At 46.1% G+C, this 24,049-nt stretch overlaps 1 protein-coding gene across 1 annotated transcript; it reads right to left on the bottom strand.

Annotated features, from left to right (window-relative positions):
• Positions 1–1,722: 1,722 nt before the first annotated feature.
• On the bottom strand, positions 1,723–22,981 carry nxn (nucleoredoxin). The gene is made up of 7 exons (XM_007900683.2): positions 22,864–22,981; positions 22,634–22,767; positions 21,955–22,055; positions 19,135–19,241; positions 8,677–8,856; positions 7,812–7,933; positions 1,723–2,467 (listed from the first exon to the last, which is right to left on the bottom strand). Exons 2-7 carry the CDS (start codon positions 22,724–22,726, stop codon positions 2,285–2,287), a joined length of 786 nt encoding a protein of 261 aa, XP_007898874.2. The 5' UTR covers positions 22,727–22,767; positions 22,864–22,981; the 3' UTR covers positions 1,723–2,284.
• Between the last annotated feature and the right edge of the window lie 1,068 nt (positions 22,982–24,049).

Raw genomic sequence — 24,049 nt, 5'->3', positions numbered from 1 at the left:
GAGGCAGGGGGAGAAAGAGGAAGGATAACCTCCAAACCAGTTCTGTTCTCAGCCAGCATGTGTGAGGCAGTGTCCAGCTCCTTTCCCTGGAGAGCCCTCAGAATCAGGAGATGAGGCTGATTTATCCTGTCCCTGGCTCACTCACCAGCAATACACTAAACCATTCACCAACTCAGGATAGCAGATATCAAACGGCTTAGACTATCGGAACCTGTACGGCTCAGTGCGTTAACCCACCAATTAAGTCACTGGCAGAAACTCCTTCTCAATTAGTAACTGAAACATTACACCAACCAGCGGACACCCAGCGCAGGTGAGAATCCACGGCTGACTCGGTAACTGGCTCAGCAGGTGGCTTCCCAAAACCACAATCAAGTGCCTTTGCTCCAATGAAGGCATCAGTGGTTGGCAAAGTGCTCTGGCTCGCTCACTGGCTATTGTTCACATTGGTGAAGGACGGCACCGATAATATCGCTTGTCGTTTTTTTCACGTCCCGATCTCAAAGCGAGCGGGAGGCTGAATCAGAGCTCTTCACTCTCGTCATCAATTCCCCCACTTCCAGAAGCAACACCACCATCTGCTTATCACAGTAAAAGTCTCAGTAAAACCATTCCATTTCAGCCTGCGGGGGGGGGGTCACTCATTGATGTCAAGTCTTGTGGCTTCATCACTCATCTCCCAGCCTCAATGTTAACTCAATACTTGGTCTTTTAAACATACACCTCACCGTCCGTCACTTCTTCACTCGACCAAACACAGTCATTTTGTAATCGCAACGTTGGTCAAATTTCAAAACCGTAATCTGCCTTCGTTCACTCTTCCTCTTTCAAAGGCACGAACGAGCTGGTTTGCTCGAGTACAGTCTCACACCATCTGGTATATCACCCAAAGGCCATTCTTCGTGTGTGACTCTGGTCAGCGAGAGGTGACAAGAGTTTGTCAGAGCCAAGCTTGATCCATTTCTCGTCCATACATCTGCACATTTCTAATAGAGTTATCGGACAGTGATCAGCAGTTGAAATCCTGACTCAGTCCCTTGCTCAGAGACACTGAGATGAACATCAATCCTGCCCCAGTTGTCATCAGCTACCTGAACACCGCCCAGAAATCGTGCCACTTGCATTTGATGCAATGTCTTAACCACAGAGAATTACTCCTGTAATTAAGGTCACAGGGAAATTTCCAGGATAGGTGGCATGCACATGTTGAACTTGGTTTGGTTAGCATTCTCTTTAACATTAATTTACATTTATATAGCAGCTTTCACGTTGGGAAACTGGCTCAATGAGCTTCACACAATCTGAAAACGCGGTGATGGGTTTCTGTGTGTATCGGGCACCTGGTTGACCCAAAAATATAATCTGACGTGCACTGCTTAGGCAGCTACATCTATTCAAAAATAATTGTACCTTCCACCAACGATCCCCCCAGATAAAATCCATTCACTTCACAGTTGTTTGTGGGACGTTGCTGTGGCAAATTGATGCTCACAAAATACACAGTCACTACACTTTATACAGTATATCGTATGAAGCGCTCAGAGACTTACTCCCAACGTGAAAGATGATGAATTCAATGCAAGAATTATCATTATTATTAATAATAAAAAAACTAAACAACACCAAACAATGTGAAACCAGATGTGGCCACTCACAGCAGAAGCCAGTGGAACGAGCAGGGCTACACGGCAGAGAGAGAAAAAAACAGAAAAGAAATCACTGTTTCTGTGCTACTACTGCCATGTTTATTAGTCTTAACTTGCAATAACTTAAAGCACTATAGACAGGATCCAGTTCCCCAAAAAGGGCAATAGAAAAAAAGTGTTAGCTTAAAATCACCTATAGGAACCAACTGAAGGGAAAGCCAATAGAGGAACTCCAAACAATTCTTTGATAAGCGTGTTGGAATTAAGCCTTGGTACTATGAGTGTTACCAAAAACAGCAGAGGGTTGGGCTGTGGTGAGGACCCTTGTGTAGAAGAAGGTAGGGACAAGGCAGGAGCAAAATGCCAATGGTTTCTTTGGAGACACGGAACAGGCTGACGCTCGGATTCAGAACCAACGTCTAGTCACCGACTGGATTCTGTTGTCGCAGGACAATCCCACGTCCTGACCGGCCGGGACCAAACAATTCCCGGCAGCCTCCTACCCGCACGTGGTTAAGACCAGGTAATGTTAGAACACATAGAAATTCAACACTTAGAGGAAAGACTTTTTTTTGTGTATTTTTTTTAAATAGAAGTCTGGATTGAGCATCAGGACGCGGTTATAAATATTTCTGTCTTCAGATAGGCTCCGGCTTTAGCTTTTCCTTCAGGAAAGCTTTTACGAACTCTTCCACGATGGCCGGTGTGATCTCCTCTACGTCTTTCACGTACTTGGCTCGCCTCGATATGTCCAGAATGGTAAGTAACGGCGCAGACTCGGGCAGGTTCGTGAAATCCCGTAACGATTCTGTCATGTCGTCCTGAAAGAGCAAGGGACAGGACAGGACGTCAGTGACCCGAGATGCAAGAGATTAAAGTCATGGTTAAAGTTGTCTAGATCTCAAAGCGCTTCAGGGATTATTACTGTAACGTGAATTGACTGTACATTTTGTGGGTGATAGTTCATATAGAGCTCTCAACCGATAAGACTTCCAAAGAGGCTTTCTTGTGCATTTATTTACAGAGTTTTAAAATGGTTCAATTGAAGTTACTTTCTCCTTTCCTCTCATGGGGTTTCCTTGGTCACCAGCACTGAGCCAAAGCCACACACCCCGCTCCCAGGTCCTCACCAAACGCTGTTCCGAAACTGGCCACTGGGAGGCGTAAGAGTTTGCAGCAGTTCTGTGCAATGAAGGGAGTGGGACAATGGAAATCAGTAATGGAAGGAAAAGCAAGAGGCACATTAAGGGCAACTCAGGTTAAGGTTACTTGCCAGGAAAACGTGAAGACCCAAGAAAAGACCCTCTGCATTCTCCTTAGACCTGACCACTCCATCAGGTGAAAGCCAGCAAAATGTTCCACTAACACAGTCATCCATCACCTCAGCACCCCGAGGTTCACTCAAGGGGAAACCCGGTTTTATTCCCGAAGAGATTTACAGTGGTCTTAAACATATCCATTCACCTCCTCCTCAGAAATCCACACCGCCAGGAAGCACAGCCACTTGTAAAGTGAAGAATAAAGCCGGAACGCCACATAAAAAACAGACCTTGCCTTTTCAACTGGAGCGAAAGGTTGTTGCTAATCACCAATTAGCAGTGGTTCAAGAGGTGTTTAGTACAGCAGGGCCCGGAGTACCTGTCTCTAGCTATATCCATCATACTTGTTGCTCATTTCCTCCATCCCTTCCATGTGTTTACCTCAATCCGAGAGCCCCAGGGTTCTGTGCCTGTGAAGCTGGCTAACGTCAGCCTAATACAGTGAATGTGCATGAGTAAGAGGAAGCCTAATTCCGGGTGAAAGCCATTTTGGATTCCCTGCAGAGACGACACCAGTTTAGCTGGGACTAGGATGCAAAGTAGTTTCTCGAAACTGAATTGAACTCAAAACAGACATCTGTTTGACCCATTGTATTAAGGTCAGTGTTTCACAAAGCCATTGTTTCTAACCCCAATCTCTTGCTTTTACCCCATAAGCCTGTAATACACTTCCTCAGGACTTGCCTATCTACTTATAAACCTCCAGTCAACTCTACCGTAACAGCCACTCGACTGGACAAGAATTTCCCAGAAACAATTAGTTATGGTGGTTGTGAGATACTGTGTTTATGTATGTGCATGGTCACTGAATTTTCCAGCAAACCCTGTGAAGTGTTTTGAGGTCCTGTCTGCCTAGTCAGGGGGCTGTTAAAGATCCCGCAGTACTATTCGAAAAGAGAACAGAGTTTCTCTCTTCCGGTGTCCCGGCCAACAATCCCACAGGTAAAAAAAATACTCTCCTTCATTTCCCGGCTGTTTACGGGGTAATGCTACGTGCAAATTGGCTGCCGACAACATACACAGGACCACAGTGAATGCTCTTAAGGTGTTTTGACAAAGTGATAAGGTGCAAATGTATGAACTCCTATATTATTAGTGTTCTGCAATGGGATCCGCGCAGTGTTTGTTACACACACCCTCACCCCCAGTTTACCCTGCCCAGTGTATTGCTCCGAAAACCACCTGCTCAATTGGCAACGACTGTGAGTGCTGACTGCCCACAGCCCCCTCCCCCGCCCACCTAGTCCTGCCAATCATGTGAATTAAAGACCCAGCATTGAACCAGATTACTGAGCACTTACAAACTCAACAAGATGAAAATTACGAACAGCTGGACAAAAATTTTCTTTTGAAATTTTTTTTTAAGAGAAAAGCCAATGGCAGTACTTCAACAATCTTGGGATTTAAAGGAAATTCAGAAACCGTTTCAGCTTCCCTCTCTCCCTCCCTCCCTCTCACTCCTTTCGCTTCCTCCCTCCTTCCCTCCCTCCCCTGGAGCTCAGCGAGTGCTGGTCGTCAAATCCTGTACACGCTGTGAATGTCCTCTGGCTGTAATGGGATTGTGAGATGTGGCCGAGATGCTGGACTGCTCTTGGCCTCAGGATTTCCTTCCCTTTAAGATTGCAGTCACATCACATGAGCAGCACAACCACATTAGCTACACGTCAGATCTCAGTTCAACCTTCATCTATCCCTGTACTCCTCCACTGAACAACTTCTCTCGCTCTTCTCTGCACTGGTTTGCTTTCTCTCGAGCTTCAATAATTGCTAAATCATTGTATTTGATGCAGTGCGAGAGAAAGAGAGAGAGCAGAAATCTATGGATTTGAATAAAATACGTTAAGTGAAGACACGTTATGAAGAGACACCTCTACTGCACGCTGCTAACACACACAATGATTGGCTCAGCAAGGTCATGTCTGGACCAGACCTTTAATAAACCCAAGGCAGAGTTACAGCCCAACCACCCACCCTACCCCGCACCCACACACACCACACCGACCAACACTCAGTGGCTGACTTTTGAATGGAAACAGAACCACAAAGGTAGAAAGGGCCTCAGAGAACAACAACTTGCATTCATATAACGCCCTTCATGAGGGTTAGCATCTCGGAGTGCTTAACAGCGGCGGAGCTTGACACCGAACCGTGGACAGTAAACACGGTCTGAAAATGGGGAAAGAGCGGAGGGGTAAGAGGGAGGGATTGAGGGAGAAAATTCCAAAGTTTCGGGGCGTAGTGGCTGAATGATGGTGGAGAGAATGGGACCAGGATCAAGCAGGAGGCCAGAGCCACCCGAGCGGGGCTAAATGGGGGGTGGGGGGGGGGTTTAAGCAGCTCGGAGAGGTAAGGTGGTGCCTCGATGTGAAGGGATTTGCAGACAAGTGTGAGGATCCTAAAGTCGATCTGTTCTGTGACAGGGAGTCAATGGAGCGATCGCTTTGTCACCTGCTGCCCCCGGGCGTTTGGCAGCGGGCTGACTGCATTCAGTGTAGAGTCTGGAAAGCCGGTCAAAGCTGAGGAACAGCATACGTTTGCTTCAAAGTCTTGTATTTCTAGGTTATGTTCGGGTCAGGAATGCGGCACAATTACAAATGGTTTTAGTCCTCAGGAATCTGATGCTTTAGATTAGATTTGCAATGATCCGGGTCGATGGTGGCGTCTTATTTTTAAAGTTAATGAGGAATGATACAGCATGGAATAGGCCAACTTAATCTGTGCTGTTGTTTATACTCCACATAAACCTCCAACCCTCTTATACTCCTCTATTCCCTCCTGCCTCTTGTTGCATTAAATATAATGATGCATTATGCTTCAACCTCAGCTTCCTGCAGAGTTCCACCAGTTCACGTCCCTCTGCGTGAAGAAGTTCCTCTTAAACTCCCTATGAAATCTGCCGCCAGCTAGTTTATATTTATGCCTCCCTGGTTTTGGATTCACCAACGTACGTCTCTACGCACACTGTCACAATCAGCATGCTTAGAGCATTGCTGGATAGTGGGAAAGGAAGTCGGGAAGCAAACTCCTGGAACATTTACCTCTCAGACTCCTGCCTACAAAGTGCACGATAGCTTCAGTTTACAGTAAGATCCTGTGAACGTTTGCTCTGAGCCGTCATCCTGACGTGAAAGACGCTGTATCAAACCAATGATTATTATTATCACGTACTGTTCAAAAGTCAGTAATGATGGCGTGGTAAAGAGCGACTGATCCAACCTGATCTCAGGCTGTGACGTCTGGGGAAAATTCACAGGCTTCAATCAAACTTTGCTAATACTCTAGACTAACTGAGCTGCTTCACGTTTAAACACTTGGGCTAAATAGGTTTTAAAAACAGTGAATTAACTTTAATGATAGTCAATTGGCAGACTGCAGGGACTGCCGTGTTCAGGATGCTGGCCGGCTCTTTAAAGTGGCCGTGTTGTTTTGCCTTCAGTGTTAAAATCACAGGGTGGAAATAATAACCCCAATTAGCACAGGAACTACTGGAATTCAGGCCAGGGCAGTGGTGTTGAGTGCAGATCCCAGGAAGATGGTGTAGACGTGGTTAGTTCCCTCCCTCCCTCCCTCCCCACTCCGCCATCATCTGTAAACCTGGGAACGCAGAGAATTTAAATAAAATATCACTGTGCATGGTTTGTGTTCACCCCCAAACCCCTCCCCCTTCCCTGACATGCACCAGTTACTTTGTCCCCAATTCTGGTGAAAGGCTCCTAGGAGGGGGAGATGGGGGGAGAGAGATATCACAGCTACTAAGAACATGGATTGGATTTTCTCACCACCCCCCCATCCCGCCCCCAAAGAAGCTGCAGTCATCGCTGACCTAATCCTGAGTTACACATCAAATGTTCAGATTAATATAAAGAATGGTGGATAAACGTTCCAGCCTTTAAAACGTAGAGGAGAGTGTGTGTGAGTGAGTGTGTGTGTGTGTGTGAATGAGTGTGTATGAGTGTGTGGGGGGAATGGCCGTCCATTATGTCTGGACTAAAATGGTGAGAGTTGGCAGGCTGTTCTAACCCTGAGCACCGGAATCATTCTGTGGAGCTGGATCCTGTCATCGCCTGCTGCCCACACACGCTCTATCGACCCAGCAGCACAGGTTTTAAGATAGCAAGGTCACTGAATGAAGAGGGGCGGGCGGGGGAAAGAACAGAGAAATACTGAACAAAAGCACGGTCGAAGAGGCAAGTCTCGAGGCGGGCTGTAAAAGTGTGTTGGGTAGATGTGAGTCAGAGGGACTCCAGGGTGGAGCTCCAGAGAGCGGGTGCTTTAGGAAGTTTAGGAACTGTACCCTAACGGTTTGAGCAGAGAGCAGAAAGGGAGGATGGGTGGGGGAGGGCAGAAGAGTCTGGAGAGGATTAGATCTTTCCTCTCAGTCTTTATATTTGGCAAACATTTAAAGCAAAAAGCCCTGGAGTGCCTGCAGTGCAGGAGGAAGGCCAATATAAGAGAGACTCCAGCGGAACGCTGCCAGTATGGAAGGTATTAGTTAAAGTAATGCCCAGGGGCGCTGAGAGTTGTTGGGATGTGCAGTGCCAAGTATTCAAGTGACAGATGGGTTCACGTTAGCTAACGTGCTGCAAGAGGTTTCTAACACGGCTTTTGACTGGCTCCAGCACTCGGTGTACACATTCAGCCAGACCAGAGGCTGAACAAACCCTCGTCTCTGGTTTTCTTTACCGGCCATCGGATGAGTAACAATGGTAGAAATGGGAAGAGAGAAGGAGAAAGGAGTGAGGGAGAGAGAGAGAGTAGTGAGGAAGGGAGTGTGGGAGGAGAGAGAGGGGGAGGGAGGGAGGTCAGTGTTGTGGGCGGAGCTCGGGGTCAGAAGCTGAGGACTCACCTCGCCGGCCACGAAGAACAGTAATGGTGGGTCCTCATCTTTCGCTTTGTGTTCTGATAGAATCTTCTCCGCTATTGGCTGTATCAATTGTTTGGCTGGTTCTAGTTCTTCCTCTTCAGAATCTTGTGGGGGAAAAACATTTTTTTATATATATATATTAAAAAAAAGGAAGTATAAGAGGCAACTGAGGTTCCACACCGTCAGGTCAGTGGCTCCGGCGAGCGGGGTCGTAAGCAAGCAATGCAACATCAGGGCCCATCCTTCCCCCACGGAGCATAACCTGCATCTGCCTCCACTGTAATAACCACACCTCCAATCTCTGGAAATACCCCCCTCTACCAGTCTGTCTCACTCCTTCTTGGTCTCTAAATCACACTCAATATCAAATCAGTCTTTAAATCCCAACTAAAAACCTACTTCGAGCCCCCCTCCCCTCCCATTCCTTGCTTGGCCCCTTGCTTGTGCTGGTTGTACTACGGGTAGCCTGGGGGCATTGCTACTCAAAGGAACCAAGTGAAGCTTTTTGTGAAAACAGAAATAATGGGAACTGTTGCTTCTGAGCTGGGACCAATTCCTCCCTCAGGCAGCACAGTTCTATGCCTGGTAAAACAAATAAATTAACAGGGCCAGGGATCTGTGCTGTATAACTGTAACTGCGATAGAGGGATGATTATAAACTGGTAGAGCGCTTTGTTTCCCATTGAGGCAGTTCAGCAGTGCTACTTCTGGGTCCTGTCTGCTGTGGATTGGTACCCCGTGGGATGGGATGCAACAGCTAACGATGAGAACATTATAAATACAAGAGCTGTGGTTGCTACTCCTACGTTTGAGAATGAGGAGATGGGTGAAAAACAGCAGCACATACCCACAAAGAGAACGAGACAGGGCCCTTCATTGAGCTGCATGGCGTTGGATTCTATAAGTTCTAACACAGGCTTGGGATGCCACGGAAATTCTATACAATCAATGTCATTCAGCACCGCTGGTCTTCCCTGGCGAGTAATTATCTTCCCCTCCTGATCTAGGATAATAAGCGTTGGAATGCCTACAAGAAAAAGAAAGGGATACAGTAAACATCACATGAGTCGTATCAGTTGGGACCTTACACTTAATATGACTTCTGCAAAGTTCGAGTAATGTCAAACTTGCATAGAATATAGACTCATAAACGGGACCTTGGACAGATGTATGACTCGGGCGATTATACAATTTATAAAGATCAGACTATTGCAGGTTTTACTGTATTTAGTGTCAGGGAATTTGTCTCTCCTCTAAGTGTATGTTACACTTCCATCAGCTGGATGATTGCACAAAGCAAGTGCACGGAACAAGACTTTCACAACTTGCACCAGAGCTCACTGATTCACTTCCATTCTGTGCCATGTTTCCAACAACAGGCAAACTGTACAGTTTAAGCTGGTTATTCTCCAGCAGTTATTCCCCCTCCCCCACCAGTCCGTGAGCGCACCCACTGGGGGAACCGCAAACCACTGGAATTCTCTCCGGAATTAGATAAGTAAAGCAAGAGACCTGCAGAAAATTAGATTCCGAGTTCAATTTAAGTGTGTTCTCCAATTTTGCTCGATTTTAAACTTTAAGCCAAAATGGTCTAGGAGGCTGAGAATAAAGGGGATTTCGGACTCAAGACGTCTGTCAATTGCTCCCTGAATACAGCAATTGGAAATTGCAGATGACTGAAACTTTGGGCTGTGGAGGCAAGAACATTAGAGAGAGAGAGAGAGACATAAAGAGTAAAAACACGAGAAGCTGCCTGATACCTCCATAGTGTGATGCAGTGCCATTGCCATAGGCTCATTGTGCACAAGAACAACAACAACGATGATGACGGCAACAGCACCAGCATTAACACGTTGCTTTCATGTAGCGACCTTCGCACAGGATAGCGTCTTGGTTATTTGTGGGTGATGACTATATTCCTCACTGCACTTCACACTAACACCCTGTCAAGCATTTTGAAAATTCTCAACGATGTGATGAGCCACTATATTAAATGCACAAGAATACAAGGATTATATTATGTTTGCGTGGGCCAGAGGGAGTGGTTACCTTGCAGTGCCGGCACCGGATACAGGAATGAGTGGAATTCCAACAAACATCTATGGAATTCTCAGTGTGATGGATATAGGGTTGGCCCCGGGCAGGGCAAAACTTTAGGCAAGTTGCCTTACTCCACGCACCTCTGTTTACATAGCTTTAAATAGAAACCCTGTTGTTAGTCGATTAGCAGATCGCTTTTCCAGGGGTCATAAACACTTATTTCCTTACTCTACACGCCTCTGTCTACCTAGCAGTAAGTAGGTACCCGGTTGTTAGTTGATTGGCGGATTGCTTTTCTGGGAGTAATAATTCCTTCAAAAACAATAATAATTTGGTCACTCAATCCACGACTGTTTGTGGGTCGCTGCCGTGTGCAATTAGCTGCCGCGTTTCACCAGCAAAATATAGTCAATTCACTTTACAGTATATTCCGTGAAGCGCTTTGAGACGTCTCAAAGACGTGATGAGGCGCTGTATCAAATGCAGGGATTATTATTATAACATCATTGCTATCAAGAGGAACAGATATGCACGTGAAAGCAAGCACGTACATTGGAAAGTCATCTGGACGGTCAGCCCCGTTAGTCAATCCACTTGCGAATACGATCAGCTGTTTTTGGCTGATTCTGGCATCTCAACATTAGACTGTACAGTGAGAGAAACCTCCCACTAGTGTAGCCACGTTTGCTGATCTTATCAATGAGTTTCTGCTGGGTATATACAGGCACCTCATTATAGTCGTCCAAATGTGATTCTGCAAGAGAATGACCTGTCAAACAGGTGCCCGGGGAGGAGAATGGGGCGGGTGGTGGGGTTGGGGCGAGGGAGGTAAAAGGGAATTGGAGAAAGCACACTAAAGTGCCACAGGGGATGCACTGTAAAGTGAATTGACTGTATGGTTTGTGGGCGAAACCCGGCAGCCAATTACGCACAGCAGCGTCCCACAAACAGCCAAAGAACGAAAATCGAGTGAGTATCACATAGTTTTCATACAGTCACCCACAACTCTCCAGGGACCAGTGTAACCCAGCGACTCGAGTCTCAGGATGGATCCTTGCCTTTGCAGAGCCAAAATAGGGGAAAGGGGAGAAATATAAAAATAGCTTCATATCTATGTGGCTGGGGATTTCTCTTAACCGGAGTTTCCCAGTGGTCAACAACAATATTAATAAAAATGTGAATTCTTACATGCGATGCAGCACCCTTCACATCAGGAGGACGACTCAAAGCTCTTCACAGGATTTACCGTGAAGTGCAGTGACTGTATTTTGTCGGCAATTGCAGCAGCCGATTTGTGCACAGCGATGTCCCACAAACCTCCGTGCAGGGAATGCCTAATTTTATTTGGGGGGGGGATTGTTGGCTGGGACACCAGGAGAAACTGCCTTCCCTTTTTCGAATAGTGCTGCAGGCTGTTTAACCGGCAGACAGGAAAAGGGAGAGGGGAAAGCAGAGGGGCAGAGGCTAGTGTGGGGTATAAACAGTGGCACCGACTCGTTGGGCTGAAAGGCCTGTGACTGGGCTGATATCATTCTATACTAATCAAGGCAATTCCTCGTTTGAGATTGAACAGCGGAGTTACTTATGTCTTTATCAAGCGAATGGACTCCTTTAATTGCACTGCTCCTGACAGTACAGGCAACGTGTGTGGCAAGGCAAAAAAAAAAAAGCCTGTTGCTATCTGAATATGGGCTTTGAGTGTGTAAACAGCAGGGAGGAGATCCTAAGCCTGTTCTTCAGTTACAATATATAACGTTGTATTATTTTAAAAGCGAGGAAAGTTGACTTCAAAAATAAGGTCAAGAAAATAAGAAATTAACTTACAAGAAAAATAAAAGCCGGAGCATTAGCGAGTGAATGAACATTAAACTGTAGAAAGATTTCATTGTGCTCTGTAGTTAGCCTCTAGCTCCCTAGTGAAGCAATGTATCCCATGTAGCTTAATCCTTCCAGGGAGTCAGTCTAAACATGCCCAGCGACCCGCGGCTTCTCAGTGTAAAAGAAAGATGGACATGTTTTTTTCTCTCTCTATGAATTACCAAACCTTCACACTAACAAAGATGGCTTGTGACTGATCCAATCAGAATTTATTATTCTTGGCTAAGTGATGCTGCTAACTAAACAATTGGACAGAAACAGGATTGAAGGGCGTATTGATTCAGTGGATTCCACTTCCCAAGTGTCGGCAAACACTGGTAATTTTTAGATTCACAGCTCTGGTTTTAAAGGCTTCTAAAGAGTTCATCTCCACCTGCCCAGGCCCTTACTGCCCAGGAAACCCACTCGAGCCAACAGCTAAAGAACAGCACCAAGCTAGGCTTGGACATTGGGGGGACTTGGTGCTCACAGACCAGGTGCAGGATTGTCGGTGGTGCCATCCTTCAGATAAGACGTTAAACTGAGGTCCTGTCTTTGTTCAGATAGACCTTAAAGATCCATCCCATGGCACCGCTCGAAAAGAGAAGGAAGCGTCTCCCAATGCCCGGGCCGACAATTCCCCAGATCAAAATTGGTCATTCACTTGAAGGCTCTCTGTGGGACACTGATGTGCGCAAATTGATTTTGAGCAAATTTACACACAGTTATGTCCCACAAATAGCCATTAAGTGAATCACCACATTTATATATTTTTTTGGGGTGGGGGGGGAAGAGAAAGAGAAGATAAACTGTTGGCCAGGACACCTGGAGAAACTCTCTTCTCTTTTCGAATAGTGCCGTTGGGATCTTTAATGTCTGCCCGAACGACTGATCTGAGATGGTGCGATGGGATGATGACATTCCCTCGGTAACTGGGGGCTAAACTAAGAGATTGCTTACACATTGAATATAAATCAAGACAAGAGAGGAAAACAAATCTGCACCCCACCGTTTCTCAAATCGCAAGTCACTTTAAACCAATAACAATAATAATAATCCTTGCATTTGATACAGCGCCTTATAACGTCTTCGAGACGTCTCAAATCGCTTCACAGAATACGTTGTAAAGTGAATTGACTGTATATTTTGTGGGCGGAACGTCACCTTAATGTCACTTAATGACATCTTTAAAACAATGTTTTTTATTCAAAGCCTTCCACAACTGAACTAGTGTGTAATTAAAATAAATTGGGGACTGAGTGCAGAATACAATGTGCTTTGACTAGGAAGCCCAGGGCCCTCCCCATCTCCCCCAATAATAAAATACTGTGAAGAAGACCGGGCTCAGCATTGTCCAGCTGTAACCAGTTGTGTTCGCTATCTCTGCATTGCTGATACTCACAGGGTGGCTAATGTGATTTGTTTAGTCTGTAGCATTTAAACACACACTGACTGTCATCTCAAAGTGAGTAGCTTGACTAGAGACAGGAGGAAAGGGAAAGAGAGAGAGAGCCCTGTTTATACCAGTCTCCATCCTGGGGCAAAGAATGATATTTATGACGGTACAATTTGTACGATTTAACACTAACAAAGAGCCTTCGGAATAAACGTATTACTACGCCTGCTACAAATGCAAGAGCTGTTAGTAAAGGTCCACTCCAACCCACTGAAAACAGCAGCCAGTGAACCTCAGGCCATCCGGATTTATTTGGGGGATAAATAAGATTTCCCACTTCCTTTCTGTAAATGGCAGTTCAATGATTATTGTATTCTGCATTTTGTGTGTGTGTATGTGTGTGTGTGCATGTGGGGTGGGGGTGGGGGGAACAGCTGGAATAATTATATGCTGCAGCTCCCATGATGGCTCAGCTGGCGAACACAAAGGCCGATGTGGTAAATTCATAGAGATCATAAGGTTTCCAGATTGCAGCGGTCATCTGCGCCGGGTTAACTAAGGTCACTGCCTCTGGCTTTGCCTTGGGGCCAGTTCTTGGCTTGGAGGGAGAAACCAATGGGGAAAAAAATATATACACATTGTCCCCTTTTGGACATTACCTAGAGACCTCTGCTGTTAAGAGAACGAGTGTGGATATCTGGTGAGGACAGGACCAGAGTAGATAGCGGTAGAGAAGAAAGTGAACAGCACCTCGGGATATATAGGATAATAAGTGCTTTGCGATGTCTAGAAGACGTGAAAAGTGCTATATTAAATGCAAGGATTATTATTATTATTTATTATTATAGGTAATAGGAACAAGAGGAGGAGGCATGTTAGGCGGGTTGAGCCAGTGTATTAGATCGTAATAATAATCCTTGCATTTGTTTATAGCACCTTATTACATCTTCAAGAGACTCAAGGCACTTTTGTGGAGTCCTGTAGCTCAGTGGTTAGAGCATTCGCTTTGCAAGTGAGAGACCTGAGTTCAATTCCAGGCAGAGGGCGAAACCTTGGGCAAGTTTCCTTACTCCACACAGAGCCTAATCATAATCCCTCCAAAACCAAAAACAATAATAAATTGGTCATTTTCAATCTACGACTGTTTGTGGGACATTGCTGTGCGCAATTGTCTGCCGCGTTCGCCCACAAATATACAGTCAATTCACTTTACAGTGTGTTCTGTGAAGCGCTTTGGGACGTCCTCCCGACATGAAAAGCGCTATATCGAATGCAAGGATTATTATTATTATTTATTATCAGACGTTTCAATGGCTAGCATTTATACAAAGCTCTTCATAAAGGAGATCGTCTCAGAGCGCTTCAGAGCGTTGATTACATGTCTTCCCGAATCCCATTCTCTGCCAAACCCTTTAGTGCTCTTACCCCTGTAAGCTAGAGGAACAGATTATAAATCACAGGAACTCGCACACTGACTGGTGCAAACCCAGCTGGAGCACTTGTGTTCACATCCCTGTCAACATATTACATTAGCAACAGCTTGGCGTTGGGAGGGAGGCGATGGAGGCAGATTGTGACAGCAAATTAAAGAGGGAATTATACAGCATCTTGGCAAAGGCATCGATTTAGGGAGACGGAGAGACACTCTGCGGGCGTCAGTTGTTTGTTTTAATTCTTACTTCGCTCGTGACTGGCCAGGAAAGACCGCAGTGGTCCTCCCCAGTCGTGTATGTATGCGTGTTTCTCACACGGCTGTCACCCATGACTGGAGCGTTGTGTGTGGGGAGAGATAACAAAGCAGAGGAGGCAGTGGATTTAGAAGGCTGAGACAACCAACCATAACCCGGGATGGACCGAGGGGATGTAAAGCACATTGAATGAACTCCACCCCCCTGGGACACTACCCTGAGGGAGGGGAACTATATAAATCAAGTTGTTGCTGTTGTCTCACCCTCCCCTCCAAATGAACAAAAACTCTCCCCTCCCCCATGTTGTTTTGATGAACAACCAGCCACTAATTTCACGCCTAAGCCAATTATTGGGCAGCCACAACCTGCAATGTTCTGTAGGACTGAGCTCCTCTCACCACACATCCTGATCCTAACGTATATATAAAAAAACTCGCACATGATGGAGTACTAACCACAGTAAACTTGGAATGAGATCGAACTACAACCCTCCCCAGCTTCCAACCATTTGGTAAGATAAATATTTACAAATGGACGTGCCAATAGCTGCTAATGTTTCAGCAAGCCATCAGCCGCAGTCTAGTGAGAGATAGTAGCATGCTGGAGTCTGTTACTGAAGCAAGGGTTGCTGGCTCGATCTCTCCCCACCCCACCCAACCACCCACCAAGACAATAGGACTGAAGAGATAAGAAAAAAACAGACGTAGAATGGTAAGAATCGTCATTTAGCTCAATCCAGTACACAATCGTCCAGTAGACTGACTGGAATAAACAATTTGTTTCGCCTACAGATTACACAGTCACTACACTTTACAGTGTATCCTTTGAAGTGCTTCGAGACGTCCTCCTGAAGTGAAAGGCTCTATACCAAATGTAAGGATTATTAATCATTAATTATACAGCGCCTTCCACGTCGAGAGGACATCTCAAACCACTGCAGGAAGGCTGAGCGGGGAAAGATGACTACAAGCACGGTCAGAGAAGTAATTATCAATAGTCCAGTGGACTAACAACTTGCATTTTGATTTTCTAGAAGCAATATATTTCGAGGGTCTTTTCCAGTCAATGAGTACTGCTCCGTTAGGGAGGTACTGTTTAACTTGGGATGTGACCACTGCCAAGTCTTTTGGTTTACACTGGAACAGGAAGTGGGAACTGAACTGCTAAAACCATCCCCCCTTCTTGTTCGGACAGTCAGTTTATTTCCGAAATCCCAATTCCTCCGCTCCTGTTCCGGTGCTCCTGGTCTGAGCGCCTCCCGTAGCCGGGACGGTGGTTGACCCACTCCCGGTCTCCGGTGCTGGAAAGCTGAGCGGAAGGAGCAGTTTCCCCCTGGCTCCACAATGAACAGCACTGCTGCTGCTCGGAGCAGTTTGCACAGTTGAGACCGGCATCTCTGAAATGGGGGATTAAGAGTACTTTATGATAATCCGTGCATTTCAGACAGCACCTCTCATGTCAATAGGGCACCTCAAAGCGCTTCACAGGATGAACCATAAAGTGTAGCCACTGTATTTCCTTGGTGAATGTGACACCAATGTCCTGAAAAACAGCCGTGAAGTGAAGCGCACAACCAATTATCTTTGGTGGCCAGGAAACTAGGTGAAATTCCCTTCACTTTTCGAATAGTTACTGATTTATCAACCACTGCCTCATCATAACGCAGTGGTTTGGACCCACTATATCCCCACCCACTTCATAACAAGGCCACAATAGATGGATGCACTGCACTTACGCCCACAGCTGGGGCCATTTCTTGAGCTCAATGGCCAACTTTTTGATTCCACATCGCTCCAGACATGCGTATCCCACAGGAATTGATGTTGCCAGCAACCCGATGACATGGAAGCCAGCCATTGTTTCGTACGGAACCAAGACGCCTGCATACGCAGTGTCCTCGCCCCATTACAAACTGTAATGAAGCGCGTTCTCACAGGGGCTGCACTGCATTACAAGCCCATGTTTCAATTATGTTTCTCAGCTGCAAGGAATTTCCATCACTGAGTTTGGTTTTCACGCAACTAAGGAAGCCTCACACTGCGCTCCGAGGTCCTCTCGACAGGGACAACAGCAACAGCAACAAATTACACTTGTATTAGCGCCCTTCACGTTGGAAAGGTGTTCCAGGGCATCCAGGCTGACACACCAGCCGCTTTCCTGTGGAGGGGGGATGGGTGGGTGAGAGAGGGAATTCCTCCTCTCCGTGTCAAGACCCCAGACTTCGACTGTGCCATCGGGCACCCTCCTACCCCTACCCACCCTCCTACCCCTCCCCGCCCTCCATCCCTCCTGATCCCAACCACCAGCTCAGGTGCGGATGTCCAGCGCTTTGGAAGGTGAAAGGAGCTATACAAATGTAATTTGTTGTTGTTATTGTTGTTGCTTAACATTTCCTCCAATGGATTGGATGAGATCATTGTACGGTGACTGACAGAAGGCAATGCCCAGCCGGTGGCACCAAGTCATTTAGGGTTTAATAGTCCAATAAAGCAGACCTCAAATGACAGTCTTGACACAGATGGCGTTATATTGCCAACAGTTTATTCCCCATGGCTCAGGTGCCATGAATGAGCGAATTCCAACCGGTCAATTAATAACACGCTAGCCGACACATTTTTAATTGCATTTAACGTGGGCACGTGGCCTAAAAATCAGATTTCTACTCAGTTGATCTCACTCACGCAGCGAGGGGGATTACAAAGAGGGAATACTTCTGGCTTGGTTTTCAATCTTTAATCCTGCTGCTTCAGATTTTTAAAAGGCAATGATTTTACATCACCCCTCAGGCTTCAAACTAGGAACAATGTACAATTCTTCTATACTACAGAGAGCATTGGACTAATTGTTTGTCTCTTTCCAGCTCGGAGTTGCGACACAATGCTATTAAGGGCTCAGGGATGTGAGGAGCACTGTATAAATGCAAGCTGTTATTCTTATGAAATGGGCAGAAAGTACTCGGGCGACGTCCTGTGACATTTCGTACAATCTCACAGACCATTTGGCACACCAACGTCTACGCTGTTGATTTTCTCTACACGAACGCTCTTTACACGACCCCAGGCTCCTGCTCACTCCCCCACATCCCCCTTTATTATTTATTTGAAGTGAAGAAGTAACAAGACTGCTTTGTAGTGTTCAGATCCGCTCACTGGATAAGTATCATACCGATCTCTATGCTCCTCATCTCTGTCCTATCCCAATCTTCTACTCATTCCCTCCTATCGGTGAACTGCTGGGCATCCTCACCTGTCCAAACCAACTTGACTCCTAACCTGTGGAACTCCTTTCCTCTGCCCCTCCATCTTGCCCCCCCCAGTCTCACCCCACCTCTCGATCAGTCTTTAAATCCCATAAAAAACGACCTCTTCAACCACACGTACAGTCACCTCTCCCTCCTCCCTTGCCCAGCGTCCCACTCAGTCTCTGTAAAGCAATCTGTATCAAAGGCAAGGATTATTTTATTATTATTATTATTATTATCTAAGACATTACCCAACGAGATGCTATCCTATGTGAGGATGCTATATAAACACAAGTTGTACTGAAGGGCGCTGTAGATAATCAAGTTGTTGTTGTTGTGGCTCTACTGATACACAATGGAAAAACAATGCAGACCCTACAGCACTCCTCACTCAGCAGCCAGTGACTAATTAAAAATGACGGCAGACAGAAGCAAACCACTGTATTCTTGGCCCCAGTGCAAACCCCCTAATCCTTTCTTTGGTTTACACAAAGGATATTAGTATCTGAACTTCAGAGTTTCCAACACGGCTTTCAAACTAAGTCGGCAAAGAATACGTCCTATGAAATTATCTTTTGTCAGAGAGAAACAAAATTGTTGAGTTAAGCAAAAATACACTGACCTTTATAATGATTTTTGCATTTGATACAAGCACCTTATCTCCTCATCAAGACGTCTCAAACTGCTTTACGGGATTTACTGTAATCGTAGTGATTGTGTATTTGGTAGGTGATCGCAGCAGCCAATTTCAACACAGCAATGTCCATCAAACAGTCATGAAGTGAATTACTCATTTCTATCTGGGGGATTGTTGTTCAGGACACCGGGAGAAACTACCTTCTCTTTTCAAATAGTGGCATGGGATCTTTAATGTCCACTTGAACAGGTAGATTGAGAGCCTCAGGTTAACATCTCCTCCAAAGTATAAGCAGCATTGGAGTGTCAACGTAGACGGAGTTCAAATTCCTGAAGCGAGGCTTGAACCCACAACATTTTGACTCACAAGGGGAGAGTGCTAACAACTGAGCAAGAGTGACATTTAAAAATACACACACACACAACAGGTCGGCTGTTAATAAATACCTTGTATGCCATAAAGCCGGTTGACCCGTGACCTTCTGGCTTCATCAGTGTATGGTACAGCTACCCAGGGCATCTCACTGAAATACTGCTTAAAGGAATCTTCTGACCTGAAAACAAGAGCGAAGTATCCAGACTTTAAAAAGGGAGAACATTGCTGCTGACGAAAGAAATGTACTGGCCCGCAGTCCCTCTTTTTGAAATAAAATCACAAGCAATGCGTTTGAGAAGAAGATTGGTGCAAGATGGAGACGTGTGGCTCCCTCAGGGACCTCAACCACTGAATGTTGCCAGGGTTTGAAATTAACACTGCTCCCCCTGGACTTAACGAGTTTAGCAATTCACTGGCAACACCCACTGATCACAAAGTGATAGACTTTGGCCCTGCAAGTAGCATGCAGAGCGATTGAGATTACCAAGCCCAAAGCATTGGTGCATAGCGATGAGCTCCCGTTTCATACCCTCTTTCCCCCCACCCTCACACCTCATCAATACCCCACCTCTCCCCCCACCATGCCCAACACCATCATTCATAACTCAGCTGCCAGAAAAAGCGCTGTTCCTCCACAAACGCAACACACGGTGGTCAAAGAATATGGGAAACAGTGTGCGACTGCACCATATAAACCCATCAATGACAACGTAGCTCCACCAACAGTAGATTAAGTGACAGTCAATGTTCATTGCGTGTCCTCCCTCACCCCTTCACAAGCCACTAAACCCACATTCAGTTCTCCTGGTGAGAGAGTCTTGCAAAAAAAAACATGAAGAATTATTATCTTAGCTCTCCACTTCACTCACTGGAGGAAAATTGAGGTCAGGCTGAAATGGGACATTTAATGTATTCATCAGTCACAATCCAGCTGCCAAACCATCCCAGTGCTGTCCAAGACAGGAAAAGGCTTGTGTTTTTAATTAAGTCAATCGTTATAAATACTTCCAGAAGAACCAAAACATCAACTCTGGCCCAAAGCCATCCCAACATTGAGTTGGATTTGGTTTTACTCAGTAAGATGCCAGTTACAGATGACCCATCAAACTCTGGCCTCATTCCCCTCACCCCCACCACAGCTTCAGTTTTCTTAGAAACTTAAAAGAAAGAAAACAGCCATCCATCCAACATACGTTTTAGCCAGTTTGGGGGAGTGGGAGAGAGTTTCAAAATGTGAATAATGGACTTCACTGCAAACAGGCCATCTCCCCCAGAGGTCTCAAAATCCTCTTCTCACATAAATATTAATAATAATCCTTGCATTTGATATAGCGTCTTATCACGTTGTTGAGACATCTCAAAGCGCTTCACTGAATATATTAGTGGATTGGGCACCCTGTTTACTGAATTCCAGGAGGTAATAGGCCCAGGTTAGTAATCCTTGGATTTGATGTAGCGCCTTGTTACACTGAAAGCTTTTCACAGGATTTTCACTGTGAAGTGTCGTGGCTTTGCAATAGTAGGCAAACATAGCTGCCAATTTGCACACAGCAATATCTCACTAACACTTTGATACGTTGTGACAAGGCACAATATAGCAAATGCAAGGATTATTATTATTTTTTATCATCATCCTGGCTTGAGGATAAACCAAACTCTAAGAGGCCTCATCGATCCCCTGCTAATCTATTAATGGCAGCTGACTCCCACATAGATGGTATGTTATTAATCAAGCTTCCAGTGTGTGCAGCAGAATACTGATATAGGACATGACAGCAAAACATTCCATTAGCTGAAGCACCCACTTTATGCTCTGCTAGCGCCTTCCCCCAAATCAGACATCTATTTATGCCAACAAATCAGCAACAAAGTCTCGCACACAATCCTGGTACACAGAGCTCTCTCCCAAGTATTCCAGTGATAATTTTTTGGTCAGCCGGGTGTCCAATGCGTGCGGAGACCCATCACCGTGCTAAAGAGTATCCAAACCAAGCTGAAATTTCCATACATCCCACCTACACATGGAAATCCCAGAGATAGATTGTTGGAATGGAATGCCCTCTCTCCCTGGAGGGGCATATCCTGCTTACCTAATTTCGGAAAGTATTAGGCGCAGGTTGGCAAGAATGTGTTTTGGGGTACTGCTGGAGTCCAACCAGCTAAAACTGCATAGCTTGCCATTGATATTGTTATCTGACAAGCTTTCCCGCTGCTTCTCCAGCTAGGATTACCTTACACTTTAGGGCTTTGCAGGGTTAACAGGAGCTGAGTGGGATGACTCCTTGCCCCGAGTGACTCGTCAGCCTTTCAGGGTCCTGCTGATAAGCCAGGCTGGCTGTGCTGTCATCAGCAGTGCCCCGGAATATTGCGGACGTACCTGGCTCAGGAACCGGACGAGAGACCGCCACGGAGGGCTGGCTGGATTCCGACATTCTGTTGCCAGGAATGTCACCTTGGAGTCAGTTCAGCTCCAAGGAGACTCTGCTTACCTCCCCCCCAGTGACGAGCTGGAGCTAATTTCTGCCATCACTGACCAGTGCGTGCAAGCAGCAAACAGTAAACCTGACGGAATTATGGGTTAAACCCAACGTGGGAGGCATGCAAGGTCGACAGATGTAGGACATCATTTCAAGAGCAGACACCAGCCACAAGGCCTCTGATGCGCTGTCTCGGGTCCTTAGTTGGAAAATCTTTGAAGCTGATTTTTTTTTAAAAAAAGGCTTTTTTTCTTCTCTTTGCAACCTAGAAGCAAGAGCCTGGATGTGAATATCAACTGGCATACAGTTGCACCATAGATCCCTGCCTCTCCACATCAGTCAACACTTAAAAGGGAGGGATAAAGTACATTCCTTTAAAACAATGCCTCAATAGGAAGGATCTTTTTGAGATACCTGTCAGCGCTGACGAAAACAATCTCAAACTTCTGCCCAGACTCTTTGATTTTTCGATACGTCTCCACTAAAACGCGGGTGAGGCTTCGGCAAGGAGGGCACTGGAACAGAAAAAATTAATGCAGCCAACAGCTGTTCTCTGTCACCCCTGTACTTGCAAGTGTCAGAAATGGTTTTGTGCAATATGATTATCTTTGAAAAAAAAACTCCCAAAGGACTGACAGATACCACTTGTTTGATATCCGAATACAAGCCTCTGCATGTGGAAATAAAGATGTCATGTCTGCGCCCCCTGCAATCTTTGAGTTAAGAGAATTACCCCAATAGGAAAAGGAAAACCGCTGAAATTTGCCGCGGGTTAATGTAGTAACAAAATGTTCAAAGTCAGTTTTGTTCAGACTGAAGCTTGATCGGCTAAATTACCATTTTCCCCCCCACAGACGGCAAAGGTCACCCAGGCTGGCACCAACAGAGGCAGGAAGCGTACTATAGCTATGGATTGTCAGTCTGGATTGTTTGCTCACACGTACACACAAACACGCACGCACCAACTTGCATTCACATAACACTCTTCCCTTGCGATACTGTCCTTGCAGCTGGCCCAACAATCTCATGGTCGACTTGCTCACCAATTCCATAACACTAAAGAGAGAGCGGTCAGCCGAGACCTGTTCCTTACCCAATGTGCAGAGAAGTAGACTCCTACATAAGACCCCTCCAGAGCACTGCTGTCCACCGTCTGACCGTTGTTCTTGCTCAGGGAACCTGCCATGACCTCCCCGAAGGACTTGGGCCCCCACGGAAACTCAGACCCTGTTCAAATAAAACGCGTTATGTGAGAAACCGCTCTCTCTCGTCACTACAATTTGTTGTGAATACACAGCGGCTTGAAGCGAAAGGAGGTCTTACCATCAGGATCATCCCTGATGATTAGCTGCCCATTTCGGCTGATGATCTTCCCTGTGCTGCCTTCTATGAATATCAATGAGGGGATATTGGTCACTTTGTACTTGCTCCAGAGCTTCACCTGAAATAGAGAGAGAAATAACATTAGATCACTCAGGTTGTTAGGATTATACAGTATTAGCTAATCCTTAACGTCTCTGTCCATGCCTGAGGGAGGACCTGTGTCCAGGACTTGCCCAGTGTAATCTCCTGGTGCTGGGCCAGACAGGGCTGCTTTGTGGGTAAGAAGATAACCTTCCCATTCAGCCCCGGCCGAGACCAGCAAACTCATGCGCTGATTGGGCTTTCGAACCAGCTATTGTAGTCTTCAAGCTGTAGTTCTATCCAATACACCAACTGGGCTGCCCCTGTCTATCAGTTTGAAGCCAAATATCCCTTAGTTAATTTATGCTGGGCTCGGGCACATGGCTGATCCACCCGGCTCCCACACCACCCAAAGTCAGGTGGGCAGCAAATTGGGCAAGCCATTCATCCCAAACACATGCCTCGTCAGATCATCTATAGAGCAGCGATCGCGGAAACCCGCATGTGGGCACAGCCTGTTATAACCTTCCCAATCTAACACATTGCCTCTCTATCAGTCAAGGTTGGCAGGGTTTCAAAGACGAGTTTAAAGCTCTCCTAAAAACACCCAACCGCCCCCCATGGCCTCCACACATGTTGCGTATGAGAGAGTTTAGGGGTCTTTCCCATTTAAGGACCGCAAGCGGACCCTGGGGTCCTATGAATTCCCACATCTGCCAATAATCTCTGTTCCTGATTTAGCGCAAGGCCCAGCTGGACTTTGTATCTTTTTATTCGAGTGATGGTTCCTAATTCTCAGGGCTTGTCAGCTAATGAGAGCTCTCAGATCTCGGGGATAGTGAGGCCTTCGATGCAGGAGGGTCCAGGAAGAGGCATTTTTCTTCCATGGAGATTCCAATTACATTTAGTGCAGCAATAACCGCACTGAGATCCCTAATGGCTGATGATTGATTGGAGCTGGCTTTAGAACTCTGCTCTGTGGGGTTGACATTTACACTCTACACCACTTGAGGCTTAGGTCCTGTGCATCCAACTCCAGCTACACTCAGCTCAGCTCTACAATCGACAGAACATAGTGCTCTAACCAAGCTCCAGACAGACCTAA

This window comes from Callorhinchus milii, unplaced genomic scaffold (genome assembly GCF_018977255.1).
Source record: "Callorhinchus milii isolate IMCB2004 unplaced genomic scaffold, IMCB_Cmil_1.0 Scaffold10, whole genome shotgun sequence".
In the NCBI taxonomy this organism is placed as follows: Eukaryota; Metazoa; Chordata; class Chondrichthyes; order Chimaeriformes; family Callorhinchidae; genus Callorhinchus; species Callorhinchus milii.
The sequence above is the reverse complement of the archived record's forward strand: the minus strand, read 5'-3'. Positions and strand labels throughout refer to the sequence as shown.

Bases quoted from the DNA above. Each gene is read 5' to 3' on its own strand.
- nxn (XM_007900683.2), bottom strand. From the start codon at position 22,726: ATGGCAGGTTCCCTGAGCAAGAACAACGGTCAGACGGTGGACAGCAGT. The intron at 19,242-21,954 runs GTATCTCAAAAA...TCTTGTTTTCAG, and splicing joins GTTTTCGTCAGCGCTGACAG to GTCAGAAGATTCCTTTAAGC. The intron at 8,857-19,134 runs GTATTTATTAAC...TTTTTCTTGTAG, and splicing joins CCGGCTTTATGGCATACAAG to GCATTCCAACGCTTATTATC.